This window comes from Gallinula chloropus, assembly GCF_964237585.1.
Source record: "Gallinula chloropus genome assembly, chromosome: 5".
Lineage (NCBI taxonomy): Eukaryota > Metazoa > Chordata > Aves > Gruiformes > Rallidae > Gallinula > Gallinula chloropus.
Window position 1 is genome coordinate 63,458,627 of NC_140090.1, and position 25,749 is coordinate 63,484,375.

Here is a 25,749-nt window from a genome sequence, read left to right on the forward strand (position 1 = left end):
ATTAACCATGAGCTCAGATCACTTCAGCAAGCAAAGTGAGCCAAACCAAGGCTTCCCTGTACTAAGAGCTAAGAGGGGAAAGCCTTCTCTCCTACTCCTTTTAGCTGGGCTCAAGTGGGCTCTAGAGTAGCAGGTGAGTAATGGGATGCTCTCTCACAGAGGGAAAGACCCAGAGAGAAATCACCTGAAATACAAACCAGCCTGTATGGAGCTGAGCAGGAGAGAGAATGGGACAGAGGCAAGTGGGTTGTGAGGGATAAGCCTCCATTTGCAGCAGGACATGTGTGTGCAATGTATTACGGGTTCTTGACTGATGCAGGCACAAGGGAGTGATCATCTGACTGCCTAAGTGAAAAAACACTGCAAACCTGGCAAAGCAGCTGGCAGCGCTCAGGCTGTTTTCTTAAGGGAGGAGATGAGGCTGTCAGGAGCTGCTCAAGGAAGTATTTTGGGGTTACCAAGAAAAGAGAATACCAGTGGAGAAGATTGTTAGGATTAAAAAAAAAAAAAAGATAAAAGACAGCTGGCAAGCATTTGATCTTTCTGGAAGCTCAACTGACTAGGCCACCTTTGAGCTTGCAAGTTTTGTAAGTTGCAAGCATGGAGGAGCATGCTTACACAGTATTAAATCACTCCATCTCTTAGCACCCATGTTACTTTTTTCTGGATACCATGGCAAATTCCACTGTGTCAGCTATTTAGATTATTTCTGGAAGTTTTGTAAATAAATCACTTAAAGGATCTTTTTAATAACCCAAGCACATTGTTTCTTAGGGTGTCATCGTTCACAGCCTCCATGGGTGTCTGAAGAGGTGTATAAACAGCCTTACATCAATATACTCTCTAACAGCACTTCTTCTTCATATCCTTTTGATAAGGAGTGTCTATCTTGCTCACCTTAAAGAGATTTTTTTGTAACTCATCCTAGACTTTTAGGTTACTTAAACTCCTGAACAGCTTTCTGCTTAGTTCTGAGGAAATCAAAGAACCTGCCATCTAAGCACTCTCTGGAGGTATAGGTAGCACATCTTCTACATCCCCCCAAATCATGTATCTGTAGCATTGAAGTTCCTCTCAATAGACCTGAAACCACAGTAGTCACGTTTCTGCCTGCCTGGCACACTAACCATCCAGCTTCGTTTGTTAGCTTTTCGGTATCCTGCACGTAAAACCTGTTATCTCAAAACTGAGCATGGAAGGGGCAATACAGCCCATGTGCCTGCAGGGGTTTTTTTTTAACTTAATCTTATGCCTGATGACACAAAAGTATATTTGCATTTATGCTAACCAAAGGCAGAGCTCCCTCTCACAGGTCACTGTTTCGCTGCTGTGGGAATTTCCAGAGAACTAGCAAACAGAAAGGAAAAGCTGTGTGCAGATGTGGAGTCTTACCACTCTAGCGGTAAGAACCTGAGGGCAGAAAGCATCTGTGCCCGGGTGGGGAGGAGACGTCCCTGAGCACTCCATCCATGCCTGATGGAGAGTGTCTGCTGCACCCAGGGACAGTGGTGGAAGTGCAGACACAGCAGTTTCCTTTCCCCTTCTCCTTCCCTCCCTCTGTCCACATCTAGAGCCTTAATCATGGCACTCATCCCAGTTTGGTGGATGAGGTTCTAACTAGGCTTTTCAAATCTTAATTGTAAAAAGAAGAAAGTCTGAAAAGAAGGATTGAAAAAAATTCAGCATTTTTTTTCCACAGCTAATGATCCTTCTGCATTAATTCTGATTCCTTTAAAGTCTGGAATTCTTGTGCTGGTTGGTTTTGGGGGGTGTCGGGGCTTTTTCTGTGTCCTAAGCAACTTCAGATTTTCATAAATTAGAAACACATTTAAGTTTTGGGAAACAATTGTTTGGCAGTAGTTTTTACAAGAAAAACACATTGCAAACACCACAAGACTGTGCTACAAAGACATTTCAGGTTAGATTGTACTGAGCAATGCAGGACCAGCCTAAATGATTGAGCAAATTGGCACATCAGCCAAGCACAGGACACAAAGCCTGGGTTTTAGATGCAGGTTACATGTAAATGAGATAGTATGCTTGCACTGATGAGACTCTAAACCAAGGTAATCTGGGAATAAATCTATGGGATTTTTTATTTTTACAGAGTCCAAAATAACTGATTTTTTCAGATACAGAACCATAACTTGTTCAACAAAGTTTGTAGGGGTGCAGGCAGGTAATTGTGTTAAATCAAAAAGGTCAAATGGGCATCATTTGAAAGACTCTGCCTAAATGTCAAGAGAAGTATAGTGCTAAATTGCCAGTGAGAATTGGGGAATTCCTGCAGTTTGTAAGATCAGACAGAGTTCAGTATTTAACCATGTGCCTAAGAACTAAGAGAAACGTAGGAAATCTTACTTCTTTGACCTTTATTATATTAGGATTTTTAAAGATAAATGTTGAACAATAGCAACATCAAAAATCGTGTTTTATAGCTTCAAGGGTCTGTGCAAACATCCCGTATTTACTCACAAATGACAACAGATTAGCTTTTGGCAGATTAGATAGGAAGTCAGTGTGGCACATTATGTCACATTATAATGAGGAAGGAAGCTAGGAGAATTTTAGAACAGAAGAGAGAAAGTTTGGTTTGGTTTTCTGACATAAACCCTTACAATAGAGTGTCATGCCATTCTACTTGTCTGGTAAAGACTTGTGGTAAAGACCATGGGGAAATGCAAATATGGGAAGTAACATCTGCAAAATCCTGTTTTAAAATCTCAGCACCACCAATACACCGAACGTGCTGTGCTCCCACGCTCAGTGGTACAGTATGTGCTGAACTTTCAACGAAAACAGGAAAAAAACCCAATTCGTATTTGCTTTATCATCAATACATAGTTTTGTCTACATTTTGCTTTTCATTTAATTGCAAAGGCCTGAAGTTACAAGTTTTCTGGGTCTTCTGCTCATTAGTTTTTCTCATACAAACTCCTAAAGTTATATCTAGAGAAAGTCCTTCAAAGTACATGCAATATGCAAATGGTTTCAATCGCTCATGGTTTAGAGCCTAAACTGCCTTCAAAGCACTGGAGAAATAGGGATAAGGTATGCTAGATTTCTGTCATGATGACAAAGTACAGCTACTTCTAGCATGGAATTTAAGTAAGCTATTACAGACAGGTACTAGTCAAATTTTAATTTGACAACTTCTTTGTTTGTTTTTGGGGTGGCTTTAGACCTTATCAATATTCCGGGTCTGATTGGCAAGGGGTTTGGTACAGATATAACCTGGGGGAAATTCCATATTTCAGGAAATGCATTTTTGGTGTGTCTGAAGTCATGCACATGTTGAGGATGTGAGGGAGGGAGAGAGAAGTATGCAGTATCATCATGCACTACATTGCCTTCTTCCTGTTGTCATTTCAATCATTCTCACTGCTGTTGCGTTATGCCTTTGATGCCAAATGAGACTATTTCACTTGACTAGACAAGAGCAAGCATAGTTTTGCCTGCAGCTGACAAGGACTCTTTCTCCAGTAGTACGCTATTTGTTGCATCAACTCTTAAGCATCACACAAAAGAGCATAATAATCCCTGTGGGTTCAGCTATGACCTTTCATGTGGGATCTTCTCATAGGCTTCCTATAGCAGCATATTCAAGTACCATTTAGCCTTAACCTTGCTTACTTAGAGAGCAAATGGTACATGAAACAGACTGTTATAGTGTATAATTACAATATATAGTTATAGTATAAGGTATAATGCATTGAAACCACAGAGCACCCCCATCAGATGCTCGGTATTTGCCAAGCTGAATTAAGTGGGATTTCTAGAACTGAGAGGGTAACTTTGGGATACCTCAAAATGTCTAAACAGCACAAAGAAATCAGAGACTGTATTTTGCCTCCTTCATGTGACAGAAAAAAACCCAAACCAACTTCCTTCTCTTTTAGAGCACACCCTAAAAATACTTAAAGATTGGGAATTCTTTCTTACAGCCAAATAGACACATGGCAAAACATCCAGTTTTGTATTCATTTAAGCCCCATTTCTTTTTTTTCCTTATAATGTGTCATGTTCTTAGGACTGAAAAGAAGGGTTGCCCCTCTGTGCTATCCAGAGAGCAGAGGGAATAGTTAAGTAGTAAGACTGCAGCATTTCATACTGTTTATGAAGATGTTTATGAAAATTATTTCCTGTTATCCAAAAGATGCAGTGTCCAAAAGTGCTGTTCCCTTTATAAGTTCACATTGCTGGAAATACTAAGGGTTCTCTCTTTTCCTGGACAAATAGCCTCTGTAAGGTCACACAACCCTCTAGACATAGCATAATGATGAAGACATTTTTTGGATGATAATGCGTAAGTGTTCGTTACACACTCTCTGCATTATCTGCACCACTTCTGTTTCAGTCGCGATCCTGAGAAGTTTATCAGTATTACAGGAGGGAAGATTATAAGTATTAAAATTTTATGGAGTGCAACTAGGAAGTCCATATGGATCTCTGCTGGATGAGACACGGAAGACCTCCTTCTCTCTTCACACTTACTTTTTTCTGTGGGGTTTCTGTGAGACTACATGGCAATGTTTTATATATGACTGTTCTAGCAACACGTAGTCGCTTTGTTCTACATTCCATGTTCTGTATCCTGAAAGGTTTGATCCTATTCTTCTGAAATCTGCTTGAAAGAGTCATCTTTTTGTAGAAAACCTGTTTATATTCCCTGCCAGGTTTTGCATGCAAATAACAAATAGTGGATGTGGTTGTAAAGACCTATGCTCCCTTTTATTAAAGGGCTGCTTAATGTTTTGCTCTCACACCATACATTATTCAAGCATCTCACAAATGCAATAGTAAAATTCCACCATGGGTTTTTAAATGGCTTTCTTCAATATTCTAAAAAAATTAAAACTATTTAAAAATAACGTGTGATTCTGGAGAAAAAGTGATTTGCTTTTGAAATAACAGGACCGTATTTTAACAAAAAACCCTGAAACTCTGAAACTCAAATAAACAACATCTATGCAAAAAGAATCATATCTATTCCTAATGTGAACAGTAAAATGAATAAAATGAAACAACAACATTTTAAAAGAACGACCATGTTTATTTTCTACTAAAAACAGACAGTATATCAAAGTTTAAAATATAAATATCAAAATTATTGCACAGGTAGCCAACTAGCCTTTTTTTGTGAGCAATATTTGACAATATCATTGTGCAATAATATGCTCTGGTACATTTGACTTCACAAAATCCATGATGTGTACCTTTTCTGATTACATCATAAATCATCCTACAACAGTAAGATAATTGTTCTGGCGTATGTATAAAACATTATACAGTAATATAATACATGCTTTATGAAAGCTGAAAAGAAGGAAAGAAGAGATAGTGTCTCTTAATGCTTCCCTTACACCTTTGGTTTAAACAAATTTAAGCAATAGATATTTACCTCGCTATTTACAGTCATTAAACACAAGCAGTTCCAAAAATACATTCAAATACACATATATTAAGAGGATTTTTTATAAATAGCTATTGCTTTTTTTAGGCAGCTTCAAATATACAATCTTCTGTATGTCTCTGAAAAATAATTGTCCCAGTGTAGTCTATATAAGAGTTCATCCTCAGGTAAATATCCTTAATTCTAATGTGACTTTGTGAATGTCCCAAAAAGTTTGTCCCAGTGGGTGAAGAAAGGCGCATAGTTTGATTTGAATTTCAGATGATGGAGATCATGATGCGGTGCTCCTCCATACAAACCAAAAGGCACAAGTCGGTGAGTTGACCATGGAAGGTCATAGCCTGAATGGTCCTCCACTGACAACCAAATGTTTACAAGGAAGAAAATCATTTCTGTCAAAGGATGGCATCCAAGGAGCACTGGGTTGATAGCAGCAAAAAATCCCAGTGAGAGCAATTCCCATACACTGGAATATTGTGTAGTAAGAGCAAATGTTGACACATGCTTGTGATGCACCTTGTGGAAGGTCTTGTAGAGCCAAGGCACCTTGTGATGAAGCAAATGCCATAGGAAGTACTCGGAATCAAACAGAAGCAGGCAAACTCCTACTCCCAGCAGGACCTCTGGCAGCTCTGGAGCTCTCACCGGTAGATTCATTGGTCTCCAGTACCAGTGGACAAATGTCACTGGGAAGATCAAAACAGCATGGTGATACATGCTTTGAATAATGCAAGGCACCATCATTCCAAGAGTTGGATAGTTCTGTGGCTGGATTTTGTATTTTCTCAAGCTTGGTAGTCTAGTGATTAAAAAGTCCAGTGCAATATATGGCAGACAGAAAGCCATGTATGCTGTAAAGGAAAACAGCACTGGAAAAAACGGTGACTTGATCAGTGGCTCCTTTGCTGTGACAAAGTCCCAAAGAGACTGGAGGCACAACCTGTCCCGCTGTCTATCCATCGTGTAGCGGAGCAGCACGCTGCCTGTCAGGCTGCAGTTCATGCTGATTGCAATCTGAGAGGTCTGTAAATCCTGCAAGCCTTTATCTAGCCTGCCCGAGGGAAAACTCCGCCCATCAGAAATCCTCCTTGCATAGTAATACGTAGCTTTAAAGAGGAAGTTTCCTGTTATACAATTTCAGAACAGCTGAAATTAGCTGGGTAGGGTAATCGCTGTGGCTCTACGAGAGACCTGCATGATAGGAAAAATAAGCAGAAATAGAGAGCTCTAACACTGGAATTCAGAGAAAGTCTCCACTCAGTGCACATACTTGAAAAACTGCTGTCTCTCACCAGTTTAAAATTGTGTCAGCCTTTGTTATCCTCTTGCTTTTGTAGGTAAGGAAACACCATCTATCACCAACTTTGGGGTTTTTTGTGTGACTGCTACCAAAGATGTATGTGTCCCTAAATCTCAGGTCTAACCTCTGGATGTTTGGTGGGTAATGGAGGTATGCAAACACACATTTTCTTAACGACCCCTTGGGTAGACAACAGGCTAAGACCTACACTGCGCTTGCAGTCTGAATGTGGTGGCTAGGACTTATATTCATCTGGTTTTGAGGTTGTGTTGTCCTTTATGCTCCTGTGCCTACTTGACAAGGCAAAATGCACCTGACTTGACTAGATGCAAATTTGAGCCAATGACTTTTGAAGAATAAAATATCCCCTGGTTGCCAAGGAGAATAGAAGGTAAAATCTCACTGTGCTCCCAAACAGGTACTTAGCGGCAAAGTATTACTGCAGCATTGCAATATTCACTCCACATCTCAACAGCTTTTTGAGCAATATGATATGTAAATGATCCTTTAACCAAATATCAACTTCTAAGCTGCTAGAAGTATTTTAGGGGAAATGATGGAGGCATTGATCTAATCAGTGAAACATTTAATTCTTTTGTGATTTTAGTAAAAGACAAACAAAGCTTTGAACATTGAGGGAAACAGGACTTGCCATCAGCTTCCTATGAACTCACCTCCTTTGTAGGTACAGCATTTATTCTAATATTGGAAATGAGCTCAACTTCCTGGATGACTTTATTAGCTTTTTCAGAAGATTTTAGGTCTTTGCTATTCAGAAAAGAAATTTGATTGGGGGAAATGGGAGACAGAATTTCCTTGCTTCTCAAAAATTAAGTCTGATTAATTAGCAGTGACTTTTTCTGAACTATGCATGGACTTTTATCACTTCAGTTTGCTCTCAAACACTTTCAGTTTGCTCTCACTGTCAACTGTTTTCTCTTCAAGAGTTTCTGCTCTTAAGGAAATACAGGTTCTGGTCACAGACTTGAAGGAGTTTACTGAAACAGTAACATTATCTGCTTTTATTCAGGCAATCAGAAGCTACTTGTTGGAGACAGGTACAGTACATGCTTCAAGGACTCTACCCATTGCATAGACATTTTAGATACTGGTTTGGATTTTCTGCCGTTGTGAGACCATTCTGTTGAACTCAATTTATTCAGACTGTGGAGCATGGGGAAGCTAAAACCCAGTGAGAGACACTGATTTCATGCATGAGGATATATATCCAAGGGCTTCATTTCAGCCTGTGTTTTGCTCTGACCTCCACTTCACAATAAGGACATGAAAAATGCATTTGTAACTCAATCACCGCCTGGGCCTGAAAATATTCTTGTGAGATGCTTTCTGTTGATTTATGTAGTTACAATCCGAAATTAAGCCTCCCAGATGTGCTGCGTGATTCTATTTTGCTAGAATTATGCAGGGACTGAATTTATGCTACAGTGTATTCCAAATCCGCCTGAAGGGGGATTGACAGGAATTGCTGGGCTGCCCTGAAGACATTCCTCCAAGGAACCCCTAAGAGCCACGCGAAGTCTCCAGAAGCTTTAGAACCCCTGCTGCCTATAAGCTGTAATTTAAAGAACAGGCACTTTGCCCGCAGATTAGTTCATAGAAAAACATTCTTAAGTCCCTTGAGGAAAAATAACGGAATTCCGCGATCTTATTACTAGCATAACCTGCAACATAAAGCCCAAGGAAGGCGCCAGGCGAGGGGGACCTACCCCGCAGCCCGGCGCAGCCCGCAGCCGCGCTCCGCTCGCCGCAGGGCCGGCAGCGCCGCCAGCCGCGCTCCGCGCCCCATCTGCTGGCGCTGCGGAGGACGGGCTGCGCTGGCGCTGCGTCCCGGAGGGGTACCGCGTCAGGCTCGACGGGTCGGCAGGCTCAGAGACGGGAATCCTCATGCATCAGGGAGGGGAAACGCTTGTTCACCGGCAACCGATTTCGTGCCGTTTGGCTCAGGGACCACAGACCACTTACGGTGTATTTCTGCTCCGCTAGCTCAGGTTTCTTTCTCAGCGCAAGGTACAACGTGAAGAAAAGACAAAGGACGCGCAATTCCTTTCTGTACTTAATTCGCAATATAACCCCAGCTTTTTTTCACTCGGTTTACGACGCTGCCAAAGTTCCCCATGCGCTACAGGACTCCGAATAGGTCTGAAAAAAATCAAGACTCCCGCTACAGAGTTTAGGTTGAAGGGCACATAGTTTGGAATGAGGCCCCGCAAAGGGTCTTAAATAGATTCCACATGAGCTCAAGACGCAAAAACCTACTCAGGCTGCACTGAGGTACAAGGTAGATGGCAGAGGAGTGAGGGGGGCAGGAAAACGAAGAGAAGACGCCGGGAGGGAAAACCGGGGTCAGCACGCTGGAACTAGAGTCCCAGCATCACGGGCAGAGTGCATCTTTCCCTCCTCCTCCCCCCCGCCCCCCCGCACGGCCGCGCTGTGCCCGAGATAAGGCAACATCCCAGCGCGCGCGGAGCCTTCTACCCGAAAAAGGGTGCGGGGGGCGCGGGCTGAGCGCAGTAGCGGGGAAGCAGGACAGGGGCCGGAGGCGCTCCCCCCGCTCATGTTAGAAGAGGTCGCTACCACGCTGGTTAAACGCGACGAACCTGGGGCCGTCCCGTCCCAACTCACCTGGCCCAAGAGCCTGCGCGCCGGGGCGCGCGGTCCCGCAGCGCCGCGGAGGAGCCGCCTCTCGCGCCCCCGGCCCGTCCGGGGCTGCGGCGGCCTCCCGCGTGCGGCAGCGCCCCCTGGCGGCGGACGCGTCCCGCCGCAGCGGCCCCGTCCCGCCGCCCGCCGCAGGCCCTGGTAGATGACAGGTTGGCCATGAGCCAGCAGTGTGCCCTGGGGGCTAAGAGAGCCAATGGGATCCTGGGGTGCATCAGGAGGAGTGTGGCCAGCAGGTCAAAGGAGGTGATCCTCCCCCCTACTCTGCCCTGGTCAGGCCCCACCTGGAGTATTGTGTCCAGTTCTGGGCTCCCTGGTATAAAAAGGACAGGGATCTCCTGGAAAGAGTCCAGAGAAGGGCTATGAAGATGATTAAGGGCCTAGAGCATCTCCCCTATGAGGAAAGGCTGAGTGAGCTGGGACTGCGCAGCCTAGAGAAAAGAAGACTAAGGAGGGACCTTATTAATGTTTATAAATATCTGAAGTATGGGATGCAGGGGGAATTAGCCAGCCCCTTTTCAGTGGTCTGTGGAGACAGGACAAGGGGCAATAGCTGCAAGTTGGAGCACAGGAAGTTCCACACCAACATGCGAAGAACTTTTTCACAGTGAGGGTGCCAGAGCCCTGGGACAGGCTGCCCAGGGAGGTGGTGGAGTCTCCTTCTCTGGAGATATTCAAGACCTGTCTGGATGCCTATTTGTGCAATATAAGCTAGGGAGCTGCTTTGGCAAGGGGGTTGGACCCGATGATCTCTCAAGGTCCTTTCCAACCCCTATGATTCTATGATTCTATGATTAAAAGGGAGAAGACACTGTAAATGCTTTAATTACAGGACAATCTTCCATGAAGAGCCATGTTTTATTATGCATCAGAAAACCTCCACCAAGGTTTCTCTCTCATATCTTAATTTGTGAATTTTCCTAGCATTAAGGTGTTCATGTTTCCTTAGTTTGTTTTTTGTATGGCACATTCACCACAGAGAGGAACTTATAGAAAAACGGTTTGTTACCCAGCTGACAAAACTGTTTCTCTTACAGTGCCCAAGGGGTAGCGCTGTTTTACCACTGCTTCCTATGCTAAGCTGTTTTGTTTGAGATGACGTGTAAACTTCTGCCAGTGTTAACCACTAGCTACAGACTCACTAGTGTTAAAATGCTCTGTATAGAGCTGGTACATCATTCAGTCCACACTAAGATACACAGCCCACTTACCATCGTTAGGCTCTCTCATGAGATGAACAGTCTGAGTGTATTTGCTGATGGATATTAAAAAAAACCCTTTTGAAGTTCCAATTACAACGTGCAGACACAAACACACACCGTTTCCTGTGCCTAAACCCTTGTATGCCCACATGTGTTGTACATGTCTAAGTCAAAGCGCTACACTGTGCATTCACTCCAGCTGCACACAGGTCTGTGAGTCAGATGATCCGTCAGCTGAATGGGAACTATTTTGTTCTGGCTTTCTAGCCTAGTTTGATCACATCACTAAATGCTGAGACTAAGTCAGCAAAAGTGTTTGATGCCCTCTGTTATGCTAGTACATTTTTATGTTATCCAAAGCTGACATTCAGCCAACCCTCCACATCCTTTGTGTTACAGGGTTATATATAGCCTGTACACCTTTGTGTTACAGGTTTATATATATATATACACACACAAGCACTAAAGTATGTAAGATCTGCTTTGAAAAATGTACCATTCAACATTCACTGCTCATTCTTAGTAGACCAAGCTTCATACTCCTCTATGTTCAGGGTGTCTTTATTTTGCACATGTTTTTCCACTGACACCTCTCCAACTTTGTGTCACACAGTGCCTGCATCTTCAGCAAGCCAGGGAGAGCACAGCAGCTCCCAATTCCCACAGCCACCCATGCTCCAGCAAAGCAGAGATGGTCTGTAAAGGCTTTTTATTCCACTATTCTGGCTTTATTTCCAGGTATGCAGTGGGTTCCTCAACTGACAAAGCTGTCAACACATAGGATTTAATACACCCTCCTTTCTTGACCACACAACTACATTTTCAGGATGGACATATATAAGCATATTTATTATCAAAGATGATGAAGGTCAAAGACTGTATGATCATGTCATAGGTTAGTTCCCTGATTTACTTTGCTGTTAAATGCTGTTTATGAGATTACCAGATGGTCCATTAGGCAATCTGATTACTGAAGGTTGAAGAATGTGGTAAAAGAAGCTTCCCACCATCTCGGTAGTTTGAAAGAAGCCTCACCTGGAGACTCAGAAAATCATTCCCATCTGGTCAGCAGTTATTTACAGTAGGTATTTTAGTTAAAAGTCTCAGTAAAGTCCCTTTAAATAACATGAATGGCCTGTAGCTTACATTTAGGCCAAATGTAAGCTTACTTGGTTATTTTACTTGTGTTGCAAGAACAGACTTGGCTTTCTGGATTCTGTCCCAAAGATTCACACCCAAGAAGTGAAATACAACACATCACTTTGCAGTCTGAGCAGGTCTCATGTTTATTGAAATATCTCAAGCTTAATAAGTGTGATGCATGTGGCTCTCGCACCTGCTAAGTTAGTTACTTCAGATTCCTACAGGAATTTCCTCTAACACAACAGCAAGGTGAAGTAAATATGGCTGCTACAAATACAAAGCAAACTTAGAGATCCTGTTAGGAATCACAACTGAAATATTATGAATCACTTTTTCCTTAAACAACGCCTGAGGATTCCCTGAGTCTGAGTTAGGCATAAAAAAACCCCAAACAAACCAACCCTAACTTATGGCTTATATATATTTTTTTTTCCTTTTTTCTTCTTTTTTTATACAAAAAAAAAAGTTTGCCTCAGTTTAAAATGAGCTATCTTCTATGCCAAATATTCCATGCAGAGTATTCTTTTTATTCTGTTGCAACTGTTAACAGAAATCTGGGTTGAATCCAACCACGGCACAGAAATTTTCACTTGGACTGAGGCAACTGACTCTGGAGATTGTTCATACATCTATATTTGGCATGAAACTTTTGTGCAATTCAGAGACAAAGTCCTCTGCATAGTCGATGGAAAGAGCAAGGCACCTTGCTGTACCACAGACAATTAAGCTCCAAAGTCAGACCCCTGAAGCAGATGTGAATCCTCTCTCCCCATTAAATGGGGGCTTAGCCCCATTTTGAGGAGGAAACCGAGACAAATGGAAACTGCTGTTAATACTGCCAGGCTTCACTGGGGGGTTGTACGGTACCCGAACACAATGGTGGCAAGCACCGTACGAGCAGTGAAGAAGTAAACAGATCCTCAAAGCAGCAGGTGATTAATAAAGTCACTCAAGCTATAGCTGTAATGTTTTGGCTCTTCCCTCACCAGTAGTATACTGCGGGAGCTTGTTTTCCAGTGGTCAGTGCGAAGTAAACAAAACACTAGTATGTTACATCATTCTCCTTGAAAACCGTAGCATATTGACAAAGCTAACTGAAAGTGACATTTGATCCAGGAATCTACAAGAGCCAATAACAAGCCCTCTCCATAGATGGTACATGAAAGGCTTCAGAAATTCCATTAAATCCAGAAAAATGCAGCAATCAATCAGTCCCAAAATAGGAGATTTCAATTGACAGTGGTGATCTCCGGCTTCATGACAGTTCTTGCTGTCAATACTGGAAAAGGTCATCTGACATAGCTAGCTGGTATGCAATGGCTAAAATAACACCACAGTAAAAAATCACTAAGTGCTTTTTAAAGTACCAGCACCAAATGGGCCACTGCAGTGCAGGCAGCACTTCTGAAAGGTGCTCAGAAATGGCAACATACCAAGAAATGGCAGTGGTTTACATGCAGTGAAATACTTATTGGTTTAATTGTCAAGCACCTGAGGTGCTGCATGGACTAATCTGTCTTTCAGACACATTGCTAAATTTATATGCACATGACATACTCCTTTTGTGCACAGTAACACTGCTGTTTTTTGAGTACAATACCACTGTGTGCAAAGTCAGCAGAATACAATGAGGATTTCTGCAGAAGAGAGAAATAATATTGAAAAAACCAGCCATATATCAATTCAGTAGACACTGCTGGCATTTTAAAAATGCATCATAAATAAAAAAATGTAGCCTTATTGCCAGAAAAACGTATGTTCCAAAAAGACAAATACCATGCTGGTTTAGGGATACTTCCTAATCATGTTAATTATTTCATTATACATGCGGTAAGGTGCATCAAGTCCCCAGATGAAATCCAAATGTTCCCATTCTGGAATGTTTTTGTGGTAAACCAAGTTTGTGATCTGAGTGAGCAGCATAGCGACATCCTTCGGGTCTGCCAGCCAGTCCTGTCCACCAGTCCACACTGCCGTTGGCACAGTCATCTCTTTTATTTTGTAGAAAGGAGGAGTAGACTGAGGGGAAAAATCAAAACAAAAGCATCAGAAAGAACAAGTCTTCACTGCAGTGTTAACACACCAGCAAACCCTAGAACAATGTGTCAGATTCTCATGTTCTCTTCCACTCCTGGGCAGCTAGATATGGAAAGGAGTACTGATTCAAGAGCAAACATAACTCGAGTCCTGCAGTATTACAGCACTCATAGCAGTAAACATGCACTTTGAGGAGTTTACAAGACAGCAGGGGAGCAGAAGTCTCAGAGGATGCATCCCATTCAAGCTATTTCTAAACCCTAATCAAATACTAAGTGTGATTGCTACTCTGAAAGTATGATGCTGCAATACTTCCCAGTCACAAGGGGCAAAATATTGTTAATACTGCACACAGCAATTTAAAAACAAAAGCATGGAGATTAAACAGGCAGAAGATAAGCAGTGCATGTGAAGTGACAGTCTGGGCCTTACTGTAAGAAGTTCTGTGGGATCTCATGATCTATAGGCAGGCAGGACTCCCCCTCAAGAAACAGCATGCCACCACAACGTCATGTCCAAGCGTGGGCTACATACTGACTTAGGACTACCTCAGAGCTCTGTAGTCCTGTCTCTTTTAATTTTTATTTTTTTTAAAGGCATATCTGCAGTCTGGTTACTGGGTAACACTACTGGCTCTTTAGAATGCAACATAAACACAGCACCCAGAAAAGCACCCAAGGACATATCCATAAAAGATGTCTACCTGGTTGTAGTGAGCCATATTTGCAGCCTTGCTGCCCCAGTCAAAAGCTTTGAGTTCTCCAGTCTTCACAGCCTAGAAACAAACAAATATTCACACATACAAATAAGAACCTCAACACTTCTATGGCAGGAATGAAAAAGTGCAGGTCATGTGGAAGATCAGCAAAGGCAACTGACACAGCTGGCAACAGTGAAATGACAAGTATTAACAGAGACAAGTACCACTGCTTTGCCCAGTGTGACAGGAGTGGGAAACATTAACATTCAGTACGACCAGACTTTGTCCCCTAAGATTTCACATTCTTTCAAGCCAGCACTTGAACAGCTGTGTACAGCAGAACACGCTGCTTCAAAATAGGTGACCAAGTTCAGCTACAAGATCACGAGTAGTGCTGGCCACTGACTGCATGGAAAGCATCTTCTCTTGTCAGCTTGCTGAGCATGCTTCAGGCACAACAGCACCACAGGCATGAAACTGTACAGTGAGTTGAAATTCAAAATACACTAATAAAATATAAAATAAAGCCAAACAGAACAGAATAAAAAGTTTGCTGGTTTTCACTGGCTAAAAATGTAACTTGTAACCAAAAAAGGATTTGCTGTAAGGGAGCTAATACTTTTTATAATATCTCTTTGAGTTAAGTTATTCCATCATAGTGTTTGTTGGCCTGAAGAACTTAGTTAGCATATCTTCAAAGACATAGGGGAGAAGGGTGAGCCACCATTAATTCAGTATCATCAAGGCAGCTGCTGTTCTGACAGTTGGCAGTACCAGAACTTCCCTTGATAAAATATGTATGCAGCATAGCTCATTTTGTTCCATTTAAATATCAGACACATCAATATTCTATAAGCACGCTATAATCATGGACATTTTAGACTGTGGAAACTACCTGGCTCCAGTGGATCATGTTTTGTACAGATGTCCCTGCAGGGCAGTGTGTTGAATACACATCCACTCGGCTCTACAACAAGATAAATGACATGTTTTACTCCTCATAATGCAACAGTTCTACCCATTATTGCTTCCTGAACAACTAACAGAAAAATTCATCTTAAAATTATTATCAACAAAAGATAACTGGAGCCATACAGACAGATGAGGTAAAAGGTTCAAATGTTAGGGGGGTTAATTACAAATAACTACAGAACTTGACGCTGGACTTCAAAACTAATAATGATACTTGAGGGATAAGTTTTTTAAAATTCTAGGATTGTATTAATTGGGAGCACATTAACTAATATTTAGATGGACCTCCAGAGAAAACTTGCATTATTCTACATCTAAACTAGTTGCTGTCAGTCTAAAGTGATTGAAACGTTCATATACTTCAAATTCAGAAGTACAAAATACCCAGGGGAAACTTAAATCCCAGCAGAAAAAGAAATAAGATATTATCCAGCATTAAAACCATGAAAACTGAATGTGCTGGGCAAAACATACTAAACCCTGCACTTTCACCTTGATATAAAATACAAAACAAAGGTACATTTTTGCACACAAAATGGTGAAAAAAGATAATGTTAATCCTATCTCACCCCAGTAAAATTGTCAGCCTTCCTCCACCTGTGGGTAAACTGATACAAGCTTCTACTGATTTCAGGAAGTTAGAAATAATTATGAAAGAATCTCATGCCAACTGCTGTTAACTAGCTTCTTGGTAACAAAAGAAGCCCTACAAACAAGTCCTTTGGAACAAGGACCACAGATGAAGCCATCAGCAGAGTCAGAAATTGGTCTCAGAGAGAAGAACTGTGCACATCCAGCAAGAGACCAGAAAACTTCGACAGTTCTGTTCAAAATGGTTGAAACCTGCATCTTTATTTCTCACTTCCTTGCAAAAGGAATAAATACTTGCAACATCATATTGCTTCACTTCTCTTGCCCACTTCCCATACAGGTCTAAAAGAATGCATTTTAGCTTTCCAGTAACATTTTAAAGGGTTAATTCTTCACATCCCAAATGGGCATCTGTACCAAGGAAAGATGTTAATCCAAACTCAGCATGATGATGGCATTAGGGATTTTCTAATTGCATGTAAAGGACAATCAGTGCAGTGATACAGTCAATACTGTATTAGAATTCACAGTAACTTAGCTATTAAAAGTCATCAGAACATACCATATTCAAGTTTCTCTCATTAAAACCACATAGAAGAAAGAACAGGTTGCCACAAAGGTCATCAAGTATTCTGTGGGTGCAAACATGAGTAGCAAGCCACTTCAGCAGAAAATTCTGAGGGAGGAATTGTTTCTTTCCAAACATGTCCTACAAAAAAAAACAAGCACATGGGACAAATATGTAATTGCATAGAATGACTTGGATTTAGTTTTTATACCACAACATTCTTGAACCAATGATTTCCATTTGCACTGGTGACAGGTGTGTCATATGAAAATGAGTTATCTCCTTATCAACCTTGTTTGACAGCCCACGGAGGAGTTCATGGTTAGTGCTTCTGCTACAAACAATGCAGTCGATTACCCCCACAAAAAGAACATAGGAACTGGGATGGTTTTTCAAGAATTCCAAACCTAACCTCAAATTCAAATAACTTTTAAGTTAAGTAATTTACAAGAATACCATACAGCTTCTTGTCATCAGAATTGTTTAAAGCTAAAACATGTTAAGCTGCATTGGCTGATGTGAAATGGCTTCATACTTGCAACTTCCTGTCTTCAAACCACATAAGAAAAACAAGTTGCATGAGCTGTGGTGGCTGATTTCCCTTTAGGCTTTTGGGTTTTTTTAAAATACAGAATCATAGCATCTACAGGGGTTGGAAGGGATCTCTGGAGATCATCTAGTCAAAATCCCTCTGTCAAAGAGGAATCATCTAGAGCAGGTTGCACAGGATCATGTCCAGGTTTTGAGTATCTCCAGGGAAGATGATTCCATGAGTTTTTAAAACATACAAAGATTTGAAAATGGCTCACTGAGAACTTCCTTAAAAGTGACACAGCTCTTTAAAGATATGCCTGACCCATGGGTTAGTCACTGTCATGTACTTATACGTTCCAGTTTTGCAAGTCACTATGAGAATCAAGTTCCTTAGGACATGAACATCTGCAGAGGGCACTGATCTGCTGCTGTTCTCATCAAAGTTCCTCAGGCAACAAACAGAAGATCACATTTGGTAGCATTGGTTTTATGTCAACTGCCTTTGGAAGAGGGAACTAATAACACAGACAAACACACATTAAATCCACACATGGTACATTAGGGAAGAGTTTATTTCACAGAGCAATCAGCTCTGTGTGGGAGTTGCCATGGGTGGTGAAAAGAAAAGCGATAGGTAAAAATGACAACACAGCAGGGTGTGCACAATGTCTGACCTCAGGCACTTACTGCCGCCTGCCAGTCTGCCTACGTTGCCTTCGACGCTCATGGGGAAAGGTAAACTCCTTGGGAGGATGACTCACACCATCTAAATAAAGCTGCTGGTCTTAATGATCCTCTGAAAGATCCTCCTCCAATACTAAATGGTTAATTATGAAATAAATCTGTCAAAGTTCATGACAACTCAGAAGTATCTGTATGAAGATGTCATATGACTCTTCTAAACCAGACCAACTATCTAACTAATCATGTGATTTCTGTAGCTTAAATTCTAGAAACATGTAAATGAAAACCATCATTTTATTCCATCTACAAAGTTATAATTGTAAAAAACTGATGCAAATTGTCTCATGAGGTAGTAATAAAGCCAGAGAAGCCACTGACTTTCACAGCATTATTATGGAAAAACTGGCACAGTGTTCTTGTTCCCTAATCCACAGCTATTAACATTCTCTGCTATGCTGATTTTAACTGGAAAGGGGGACAACTCATTTGGCTTATAAGATTTACACTCAAATACAAACCTTGAGTAGCAGGTCAGGAAACACTCCCAATTTTGCCAGAGGACTAGTGGCAAACTTGACTGTAGCTACTGGTGCCAAAGCAAAGAACATTTTGATTTTCTTAGCCAGCTGTGGCAAAGTTGAAAAAGCAATGAAAGCTGTAAATAATAGGGGAAGAGTTAACAAACTTCACCAACACAAGTTAGATGAGTATTTTACCTGGCAGTGTTTCTATAAAATCTAAGATAAAGTCTGCAAAAGTATTTTTAGATTGTTTGTTTAGGCATTGTACATTAATCTAGTTACTACAGAACACAAATTAAACAGAAGGATGTGTTTTCTTCTGAAAAACAAGTTCATGCTAACTAACCCAACAATCTTCTAGCTCTTTCTGTTTTCAGGTCTAAAAGCACCTGAGCCAGGCCTTACACACAGGAAAATATTCTGGAAGTGGGAATTGCTATTCTACGTGTCCGACGAATCTAATTTATTACGCAGAGTTCTGCAATTTATTTTAATAGAAACTGTACTGGTAGCTACCTGTAACTTCAATTTATCATTTCAACAGCTTCCCACTTTAAGTAAATAAAGAGGGGTTAAAGTCTTTTCATCTTAACGTTGATTAATATTCCAGGAAGCAGATAAAAACAAAAGTAGTAGATTTCATGCCCCCTATTTTTTCCATCATTAAACCACCCATGTGGAACTTGATACCATCTGAAACACAATATATTCTAACAAATGCATCTCTTCACATACCCATTGTGGTGCCCTGTGAATGACCAATGTAAAATACTTGTTTCTGGCCAGTTTTCTTCAAGATAAAGTCCACTGAGGCTGGAATGTCATACTTAGCCATTTCATCAAAGCTAAAAAGCAAAGATAAAAAGTCAGTTGTGTAAGTGAAGTTATCAGTGTGGAACAGCTGCACAGAGCTTTACTGCACTGCAGATGAGTTGTCTGGACACAAAGAAAAGCTGCTTTTGGATAAAGCAGGACACTTTGGTGTCTATCTTCACACCAAGCACCAAAGAAAGCAATAAAAGTTCTACTGACCACTTATGAAGGCTCTCTCAGGACACTACTAACCATAAAACTCCTCATTACTGCCTCTACATACACATGAACACACCAGAAAAAAAATAATCTTCTATATTTGTAGTGTGAGTGAACTGAGATGATGGGCAAAAAGAGGCAGAGAGAAGCCTGCTTGTAAACAGCATGTGTAGTTTCTCTAGTTTCTCCACCAACACAAGGGTACCTGAAAACCCAGAATTCTTCTTGCTTCACTGTGTAGTGTATATGTTTCCTGGACCAGGTATTCCCTCTGCTGTTCCCCAGCCATACATCGTAGCCGGCATCTGCCAGCATAAAGCCAAGGCTGTTGTAATCCATGTTTGTGATCCAATTGCTGGCATCTGCAAGCAAACCATGCTGGAGAAACACTGCGGGCCTCGGACCTGAAAAATAGAGCATTGACTATAGCTTCCTGTTTATCTGGAATTGAATGCCTAAGAATAATTCAAGTGAGTTATGGAAAGTCTACTTTAGAGTTGCACTTTGAATTATTTCATCTACTTGACTTAATCTACCAAGATTAGCAATTTGTGTAATATCCACAGGGCCATGAAATCACGTTTGCACGAAAAGCTACTTTTTATCACTAAGAATTTTAAACAAGCAATTTATTAGTTTCCTAACTAGAGCATAAGACTTCTTGAAATTCAGAACAGGCAGCACAAATGCAATAAGCAAACACAAGAAAAGCAGGAACTACAAGAAAAACACAGGTAGCATTTACAACTGTTTCACATTCACAGAAACTCAAAGTGGCCCAGAGACACCTAACTACTTAAGACCCTTGCCCTGCTCTTAGACCTGAGGAAGGCATGTATGTGCTACTGAGATCTTTGCTTTCCAGTTACGACAATGCCAAACTAGGGTGCTGATCTATGGAAATCTCTGCAACTGACAGTGATATAATCTCTATGCAACTCCCATCACCAAAGCCCAGGCAGAACCTGAAAAGCAGTATGGGTAGCCCGCAAGGCAATTTATGTTTCAAAGGACTCTCTCCCCTTGATTGAAGTAGTTAAAAGAACCACTGTCAAGACTTGGTGGAATTTAGGAAGCCTCTGTCACTTCCCCATCCTCAAAAGAAAAATGACACTTTTACATGGAATACAGATTTAAAACAAACAAACAAACTAAAAAAGATACCTGCTTCTACACAAAGAAAATAAATTGACATATTATCCTTTAGGATGAAGATGGCCTTCAAAAAAATCCAGAGAGCTGCCTCTGGGTCTCACAATAGTACAGGTGTTTTGGGGATTTTTCTGCTTTAATAACTGAAATCTGATAATATGCTAACTTTAGCTCAATACCAGAGATTCCTCAGGAATTTACTTCCTCTGATGACACATCCTTCTACTACAACACTAAACTCACGCAACACTTTCTCCATTGGTAGTTTAGACTTGACTCTTTCAGCATAAACAGCCAAATCACAACTGTTGCAGTCATCCACACCTTCTACTCCAGGTCATGACCACAAATGTTGGCAGAGAGTTCAAAAATAAAAGTTGCCAGCAGGGAGGAATATTTGGGATTTTGAACTGTGACGAGGACCCTTGTCAGAGCCCACTTTTTCCACTTTGTTAAAAAAAAAAACAACAAACCCCCATGTTGTACCACACTGTCCCTGCAACCAGAGCAAACCTCCAGCAGTACCAAACTGGCTCTGGAGACAGTACAGTTCAGTGCTTTTCTTTATTTCACTGCAGTAAAACTCTATTTCCATGTGAACAGTGTGCAGGATCTTCAAACCTAACATTAAATTTATTGTCAGTAATGTTCACTTTTAGCTTTGTTACCTTCTTCCCTTTTAATAAACTCAGATCAACCAACTTCTGCTTATTTTGAAGAACATGCTCATCTCAAGCTGCTACTCACATGATTTGTAACGCAAGAAGGGGTAAACTACTTAATTGCTTTGATGCTTTAATTATGTTCTATTAGCCTCCAATTTCTTCCAGTTCCTTTTTCGCTTTACCAAGCGGTCACCAGATCCACAGGACTTGCACAGTCATATGACAAACTGACTTAACAATAATAATTTTGTATCACCTCTGATCCTAAAAACCTGCAATAAGAATGGCAGGTCCTTGAAATACCCTTTCCACTACAGAACTTCTTGTTCTCTTCACTGCACTCCCAAAAAGTTGAAAACAGACTTATTTCCATGCCCTTCTTACCCTGAAGTTGTTTTATAGTTAATACTAAACCAAAAAACATTAAATCATTGATGTTTTGCTTTTAGGTTCTCTAGATGTTTCCTTTTTTTTTTTTTTTTTTAAGCTGAAAAACTGTAAGCTGTAGGGTTGGTTTTTTTTTTCCAAAACATCATGTGATACATAATTCCAAGGGATGCCATTCGCATTAAGTAGGTATTGCAAAAGAAGAATTATCGCATATATATGTTAAGTCAGCACTAACACATCATTGGTATCTGTCAGAGAAAAGATACCAAGTCTATAAAAACTTAAGATAAACATGAACTTTGAAATCTTCATTCTTTTAGGAGATGATACTTCCCCAAATGTGCTTAGTAATCCTTGTTTTTAAAATTAAAGCACTTTGCAAAACATGAACTTGGGGTCGAGGGTGTGACAAGGGGAATGTGGAGAATTCCCACAGGTCAGTAGACTCCTGTTTGCTTCTGTCATCAATGAAGGATTTGACAAAATCAACAGGTACAAAGGCAGACTGTGCTTTTCCTGTGGGCTTCCTCCTAAGTGCAAAGACACCTGCCAGGCTTGACTGGCCTCGTCCATGCATTGATCTTTACACACCCACCTTGTGAGAGACAGCGGGCAGTGCAAACATCCTATCTCATACGAAACCAACAGATAAGGTCATGAAGACTGTTGCTTGGCCTCTGGGAGAGGAGAGGGTTTTTCCACAGATCTGTTCACACCCAAGGCTTACAAGGACAGCAAGGCAAAGGCTACATGCCTCTTCTCTTCCACATACATCTCTCTCATTTTTAAGGCATTTCACCACTTGGGCCTTACCAAAACTTTTGCCCATACTGCTCCCTTACGTTCCAACTTAGGTTCCCCATCCTTCCTCTACCCCACATCCTCACCTGTAAAGCCCCTTCCACCGTTTTATACCAGCTTTCACAGTAATTCTTATGGCTTATAACACCACTCTGGAGGGCACCTGCTGATGCTCCTCCCAGATCCCCATCAAATCACATCCATAAAAACCTGGTCTGTACTCACCGCTTTTAACTACCTGATAGATATTCTGATTTGCATTATATTTAAATGTATTGTACTCAGTATGTTCTGAAGGGATTTTATCTCACTACATTGTTTTACCTATTTAAGCAGCTGTGTAAGATATGACACCCAGTAATAATGCAGTATTCTGGTCTGGCTTCTCCCTTGCTAAGAGGGAGCTCCAAAGAGGTAAAAACTAACAAACAAATTCTTATTTTATGCAGAAATTAGGCAGTAATTATTTTGTGACACACAGTAGTGAATGTTCCTAAACATTTAGTTTTAGTTGTAGTTTAGTAGTATTTCACCAGAAGGGGCAAGCAAACTCCCCCTACCCTAAAAACAGTCAGGCATTTTTAACAAACTTGTTATAAAGAAGTATTTTTTAAAATGGAGTTTGAAATAATCCAACAATGTTACAATCAATCTCTTCTCAAGAGACTTTAGTACTTAAAAAAAACACAACAAATCTCAACCCTTGTTTTCCACTTCCTACAAAATGCAGGCCTCTCAGCCCATTAAAAAAAAACAACCCCAAAAAAAACAAACAACAAAGAGCTTGTATTCATGTCATGAAAAGGCAATGGCAGGAAAACAGAGCTTTCTATTTCCTTCTCCCTGCCTTTAACAAAGTCAGCCTACATGTGCCTAATCTATTTTGGACATAATGTTAACCATTTAAACATTCTAAGTGTGTAGGTTATATAGACTTTAATATTTTTCTGGATTATTACAGGAGCAAAACTTCTATAAAACAAAGGGATATTTTTTTCATCACTTCCCATTTTTCACAGCAGACTTAAATCTTACCTTTGCTTGTCTGATGGCCTTTTTTTCCATAAGGAATTCTGTTAACAGAAAGGATATACCCATCTTCTGTCGTCACTTCATACTCTTCACTAGGATATCCCCTGAAGGTAATAATTTGACTCTGAAGAAAGAGAAGAAGCCACCTTGGCGTCAGACTGTCAGCCTCCTCAGTTCATTATCATGTTCAAAGCACGCTGGCTTCTTTCCAAAGTTAGTGATGTGAAATTAAAGGATCTGGAGGAATGTGCTGTTCCACCTACATGTTCAATGAGGACAGGTTTTCTTATGAGACTTATACCAGTATGGAATCAGGAACTAGCCAGAACACAGACCTAAGGGATTCGGGAGGGCTGCCTAGCCTGTCCCCATCCACTGCTATATCAGTTACACACTGCTCACAGTGAGAAGGGAGATTCAAGTGTTGGAGACTATGAGAACAAACACCAAGACATGGTTGATTTTCAACAGACAAAAATCAAAACTGCTCCCAAGGAAAGCAGTTCCTTCCAGTAACAAGCGTGTGAGGACAGCAAAAAGCCACTGGCACTACAGTGGCACAGGGAAGAAGATAAGGAAGGAAGAATTAATTGCTCCTGTATGGAATGGCTTCTCTAAAAACATTTCAGATTTCTATCTCAACTTTATGCCTAATTCTCTGCTATACAGAGGACACAGTTGTGTTTAGGCCATGCGCTGAAATGAACCACAAAGAGCAGCTTTAAAACACATCACACTCTTCACATGGGCGAGCTGCTGATGTTGCCACCTGCGCTTGCAATTTCACGTCCTAATTCTTATTCACCTTTCTCCTCAAACCTTGTTTCTCTTGCAGCACTTTCAAGTGACTGCCAACAAGCCAAGCAAGAAAGTAATGATAAAAACACCCACACTTGTTTAATGCTATGATATCATTAATAGGTTTATCTTCCATCTTTTCTGTCTTAGGCTTTATGTTATGTTCTTTCGATGCAAGAATTGTGAACTTGCCGTTTAATTTGTTTTATGACATCAATTGTGCCGTGAGAAAATGTAAGAAATGCAAGACATGCTGAGAGTTCTGCACTTAGGCTGCTGGGCAAGGAAGAGAAGGACCATTTAACTAACCATGCTATTTCTTTTACATATATCTTTAATCATCCACGGTGACATTAACATTCCAAAATTATTCTAAGGCTAAATTCCATTCAAATGCTATTAGCCTGAAACTAAATGACTTGAAATGGTATTTAGATGACACCGACGACTCAAGCACTTCTGTTCTTACAGACCTTATGCATATCTAGCTTCAAGTATCCTCTCACACTTGTGAAAAAGTCGCACAGATGGGCAGGGGCAACAGGAACCAATCCCAGTTACTAACAGCAGCTGCTGTCTCTGTTTTCTGAAGCTGGCAGAGCAATTGCAGTAGAAGGACAATAAATTTAAGAGAGTAAATACCAAACGGGAAGAAAAGCAGCAGTGGAGAAGACCAGGGAAGCATCGCGCTAGGAGCACAAGTGTGCTCCATCACCAGCTCTTCTCTAGCGGTTAAGCGAGTGACCCGACTCTAGCAAAACCACAGGTCTGGATCAGAGAAGGGCGGATAAAGACGACCTGTAGGCAGAGGCAGTAAAGCAGCAGCGGGCTGACCGCTGACCAGTGGCTGAAGCCTCACGGGTCCTCACCGCGGCGGCTCGCGCCCGAAAAGGCGGGAAGGGACCTCCCGCCGCGCTGCCCCCTCCTCGCCCCGCTGCCACAGCCGGTGCCAGGCTCGGGCACTCTTCCCGCCCCGCCGCGCCCCGTCGCGCCACTCACGATGTTCATGTTGGTTTCGGGGTCCACATTTCTCCTCCCTCTGGCCAGCGCCCCTGAACCGGCGATGCTCTGCAGCAGCAAAGCTGTGACCATGAGGCCCCGCATCCTGGCCGTGCGGGAGGAGGCGGGAGGTCCCGGATCTGCCGCGGCGGAGCAGGACCTGACGCTGAAGCGGCAGCGAGCGGGCCCCGCCGAGGCTTTTGTGCCGCCTCCGCCGGGCGCCGCGGCTGGCACGGGACCGCGTGATACAGACGGGGGCGGCCGCCCGGCTGACAGGACGAGGACGGGGGCGGCCGCAGTTCTGTCAGCGGCGGGGAGGCAGCCGCGGGCCGGAGGCGTTGCCCAGCCCCGAGCGTCTGAACAAGCGCAGCCAGCCCCGCCGCACAACGCTGCCGGGCTGGGCGCCCGGGTGTGTCCTGCACCCCTTCGCACCACCCCTTTCGGATGACTGCGGCCGTCCCGTCTCGTCACGCCCTCTGCGAAGAGCTGCTATTGCCGCGCCGTGACCGACCTACGACCCAATCCGTCCGCCAGCCGCT

The 25,749-nt window shown here is 41.9% G+C and overlaps 2 protein-coding genes across 2 annotated transcripts; both read right to left on the reverse strand.

Annotated features, from left to right (window-relative positions):
* Positions 1–5,118: 5,118 nt before the first annotated feature.
* CH25H (cholesterol 25-hydroxylase) lies at positions 5,119–6,415 on the reverse strand (the record flags this gene model as incomplete). The annotated part of the gene is made up of 1 exon (XM_084264454.1): positions 5,119–6,415. The coding sequence occupies one exon, from the start codon at positions 6,413–6,415 to the stop codon at positions 5,597–5,599; it is 819 nt and encodes a 272-aa protein (XP_084120580.1). The 3' UTR covers positions 5,119–5,596.
* A 7,104-nt stretch (positions 6,416–13,519) lies between these two features.
* Positions 13,520–25,382, reverse strand: LIPA (lipase A, lysosomal acid type; the record flags this gene model as incomplete). Its single annotated transcript, XM_084264615.1, has 9 exons — positions 25,211–25,382; positions 23,417–23,537; positions 19,579–19,777; positions 19,077–19,186; positions 18,339–18,475; positions 16,597–16,743; positions 15,367–15,438; positions 14,475–14,546; positions 13,520–13,753 (listed from the first exon to the last, which is right to left on the reverse strand). The coding sequence occupies exons 1-9, from the start codon at positions 25,313–25,315 to the stop codon at positions 13,520–13,522; spliced, it is 1,197 nt and encodes a 398-aa protein (XP_084120741.1). The 5' UTR covers positions 25,316–25,382.
* Between the last annotated feature and the right edge of the window lie 367 nt (positions 25,383–25,749).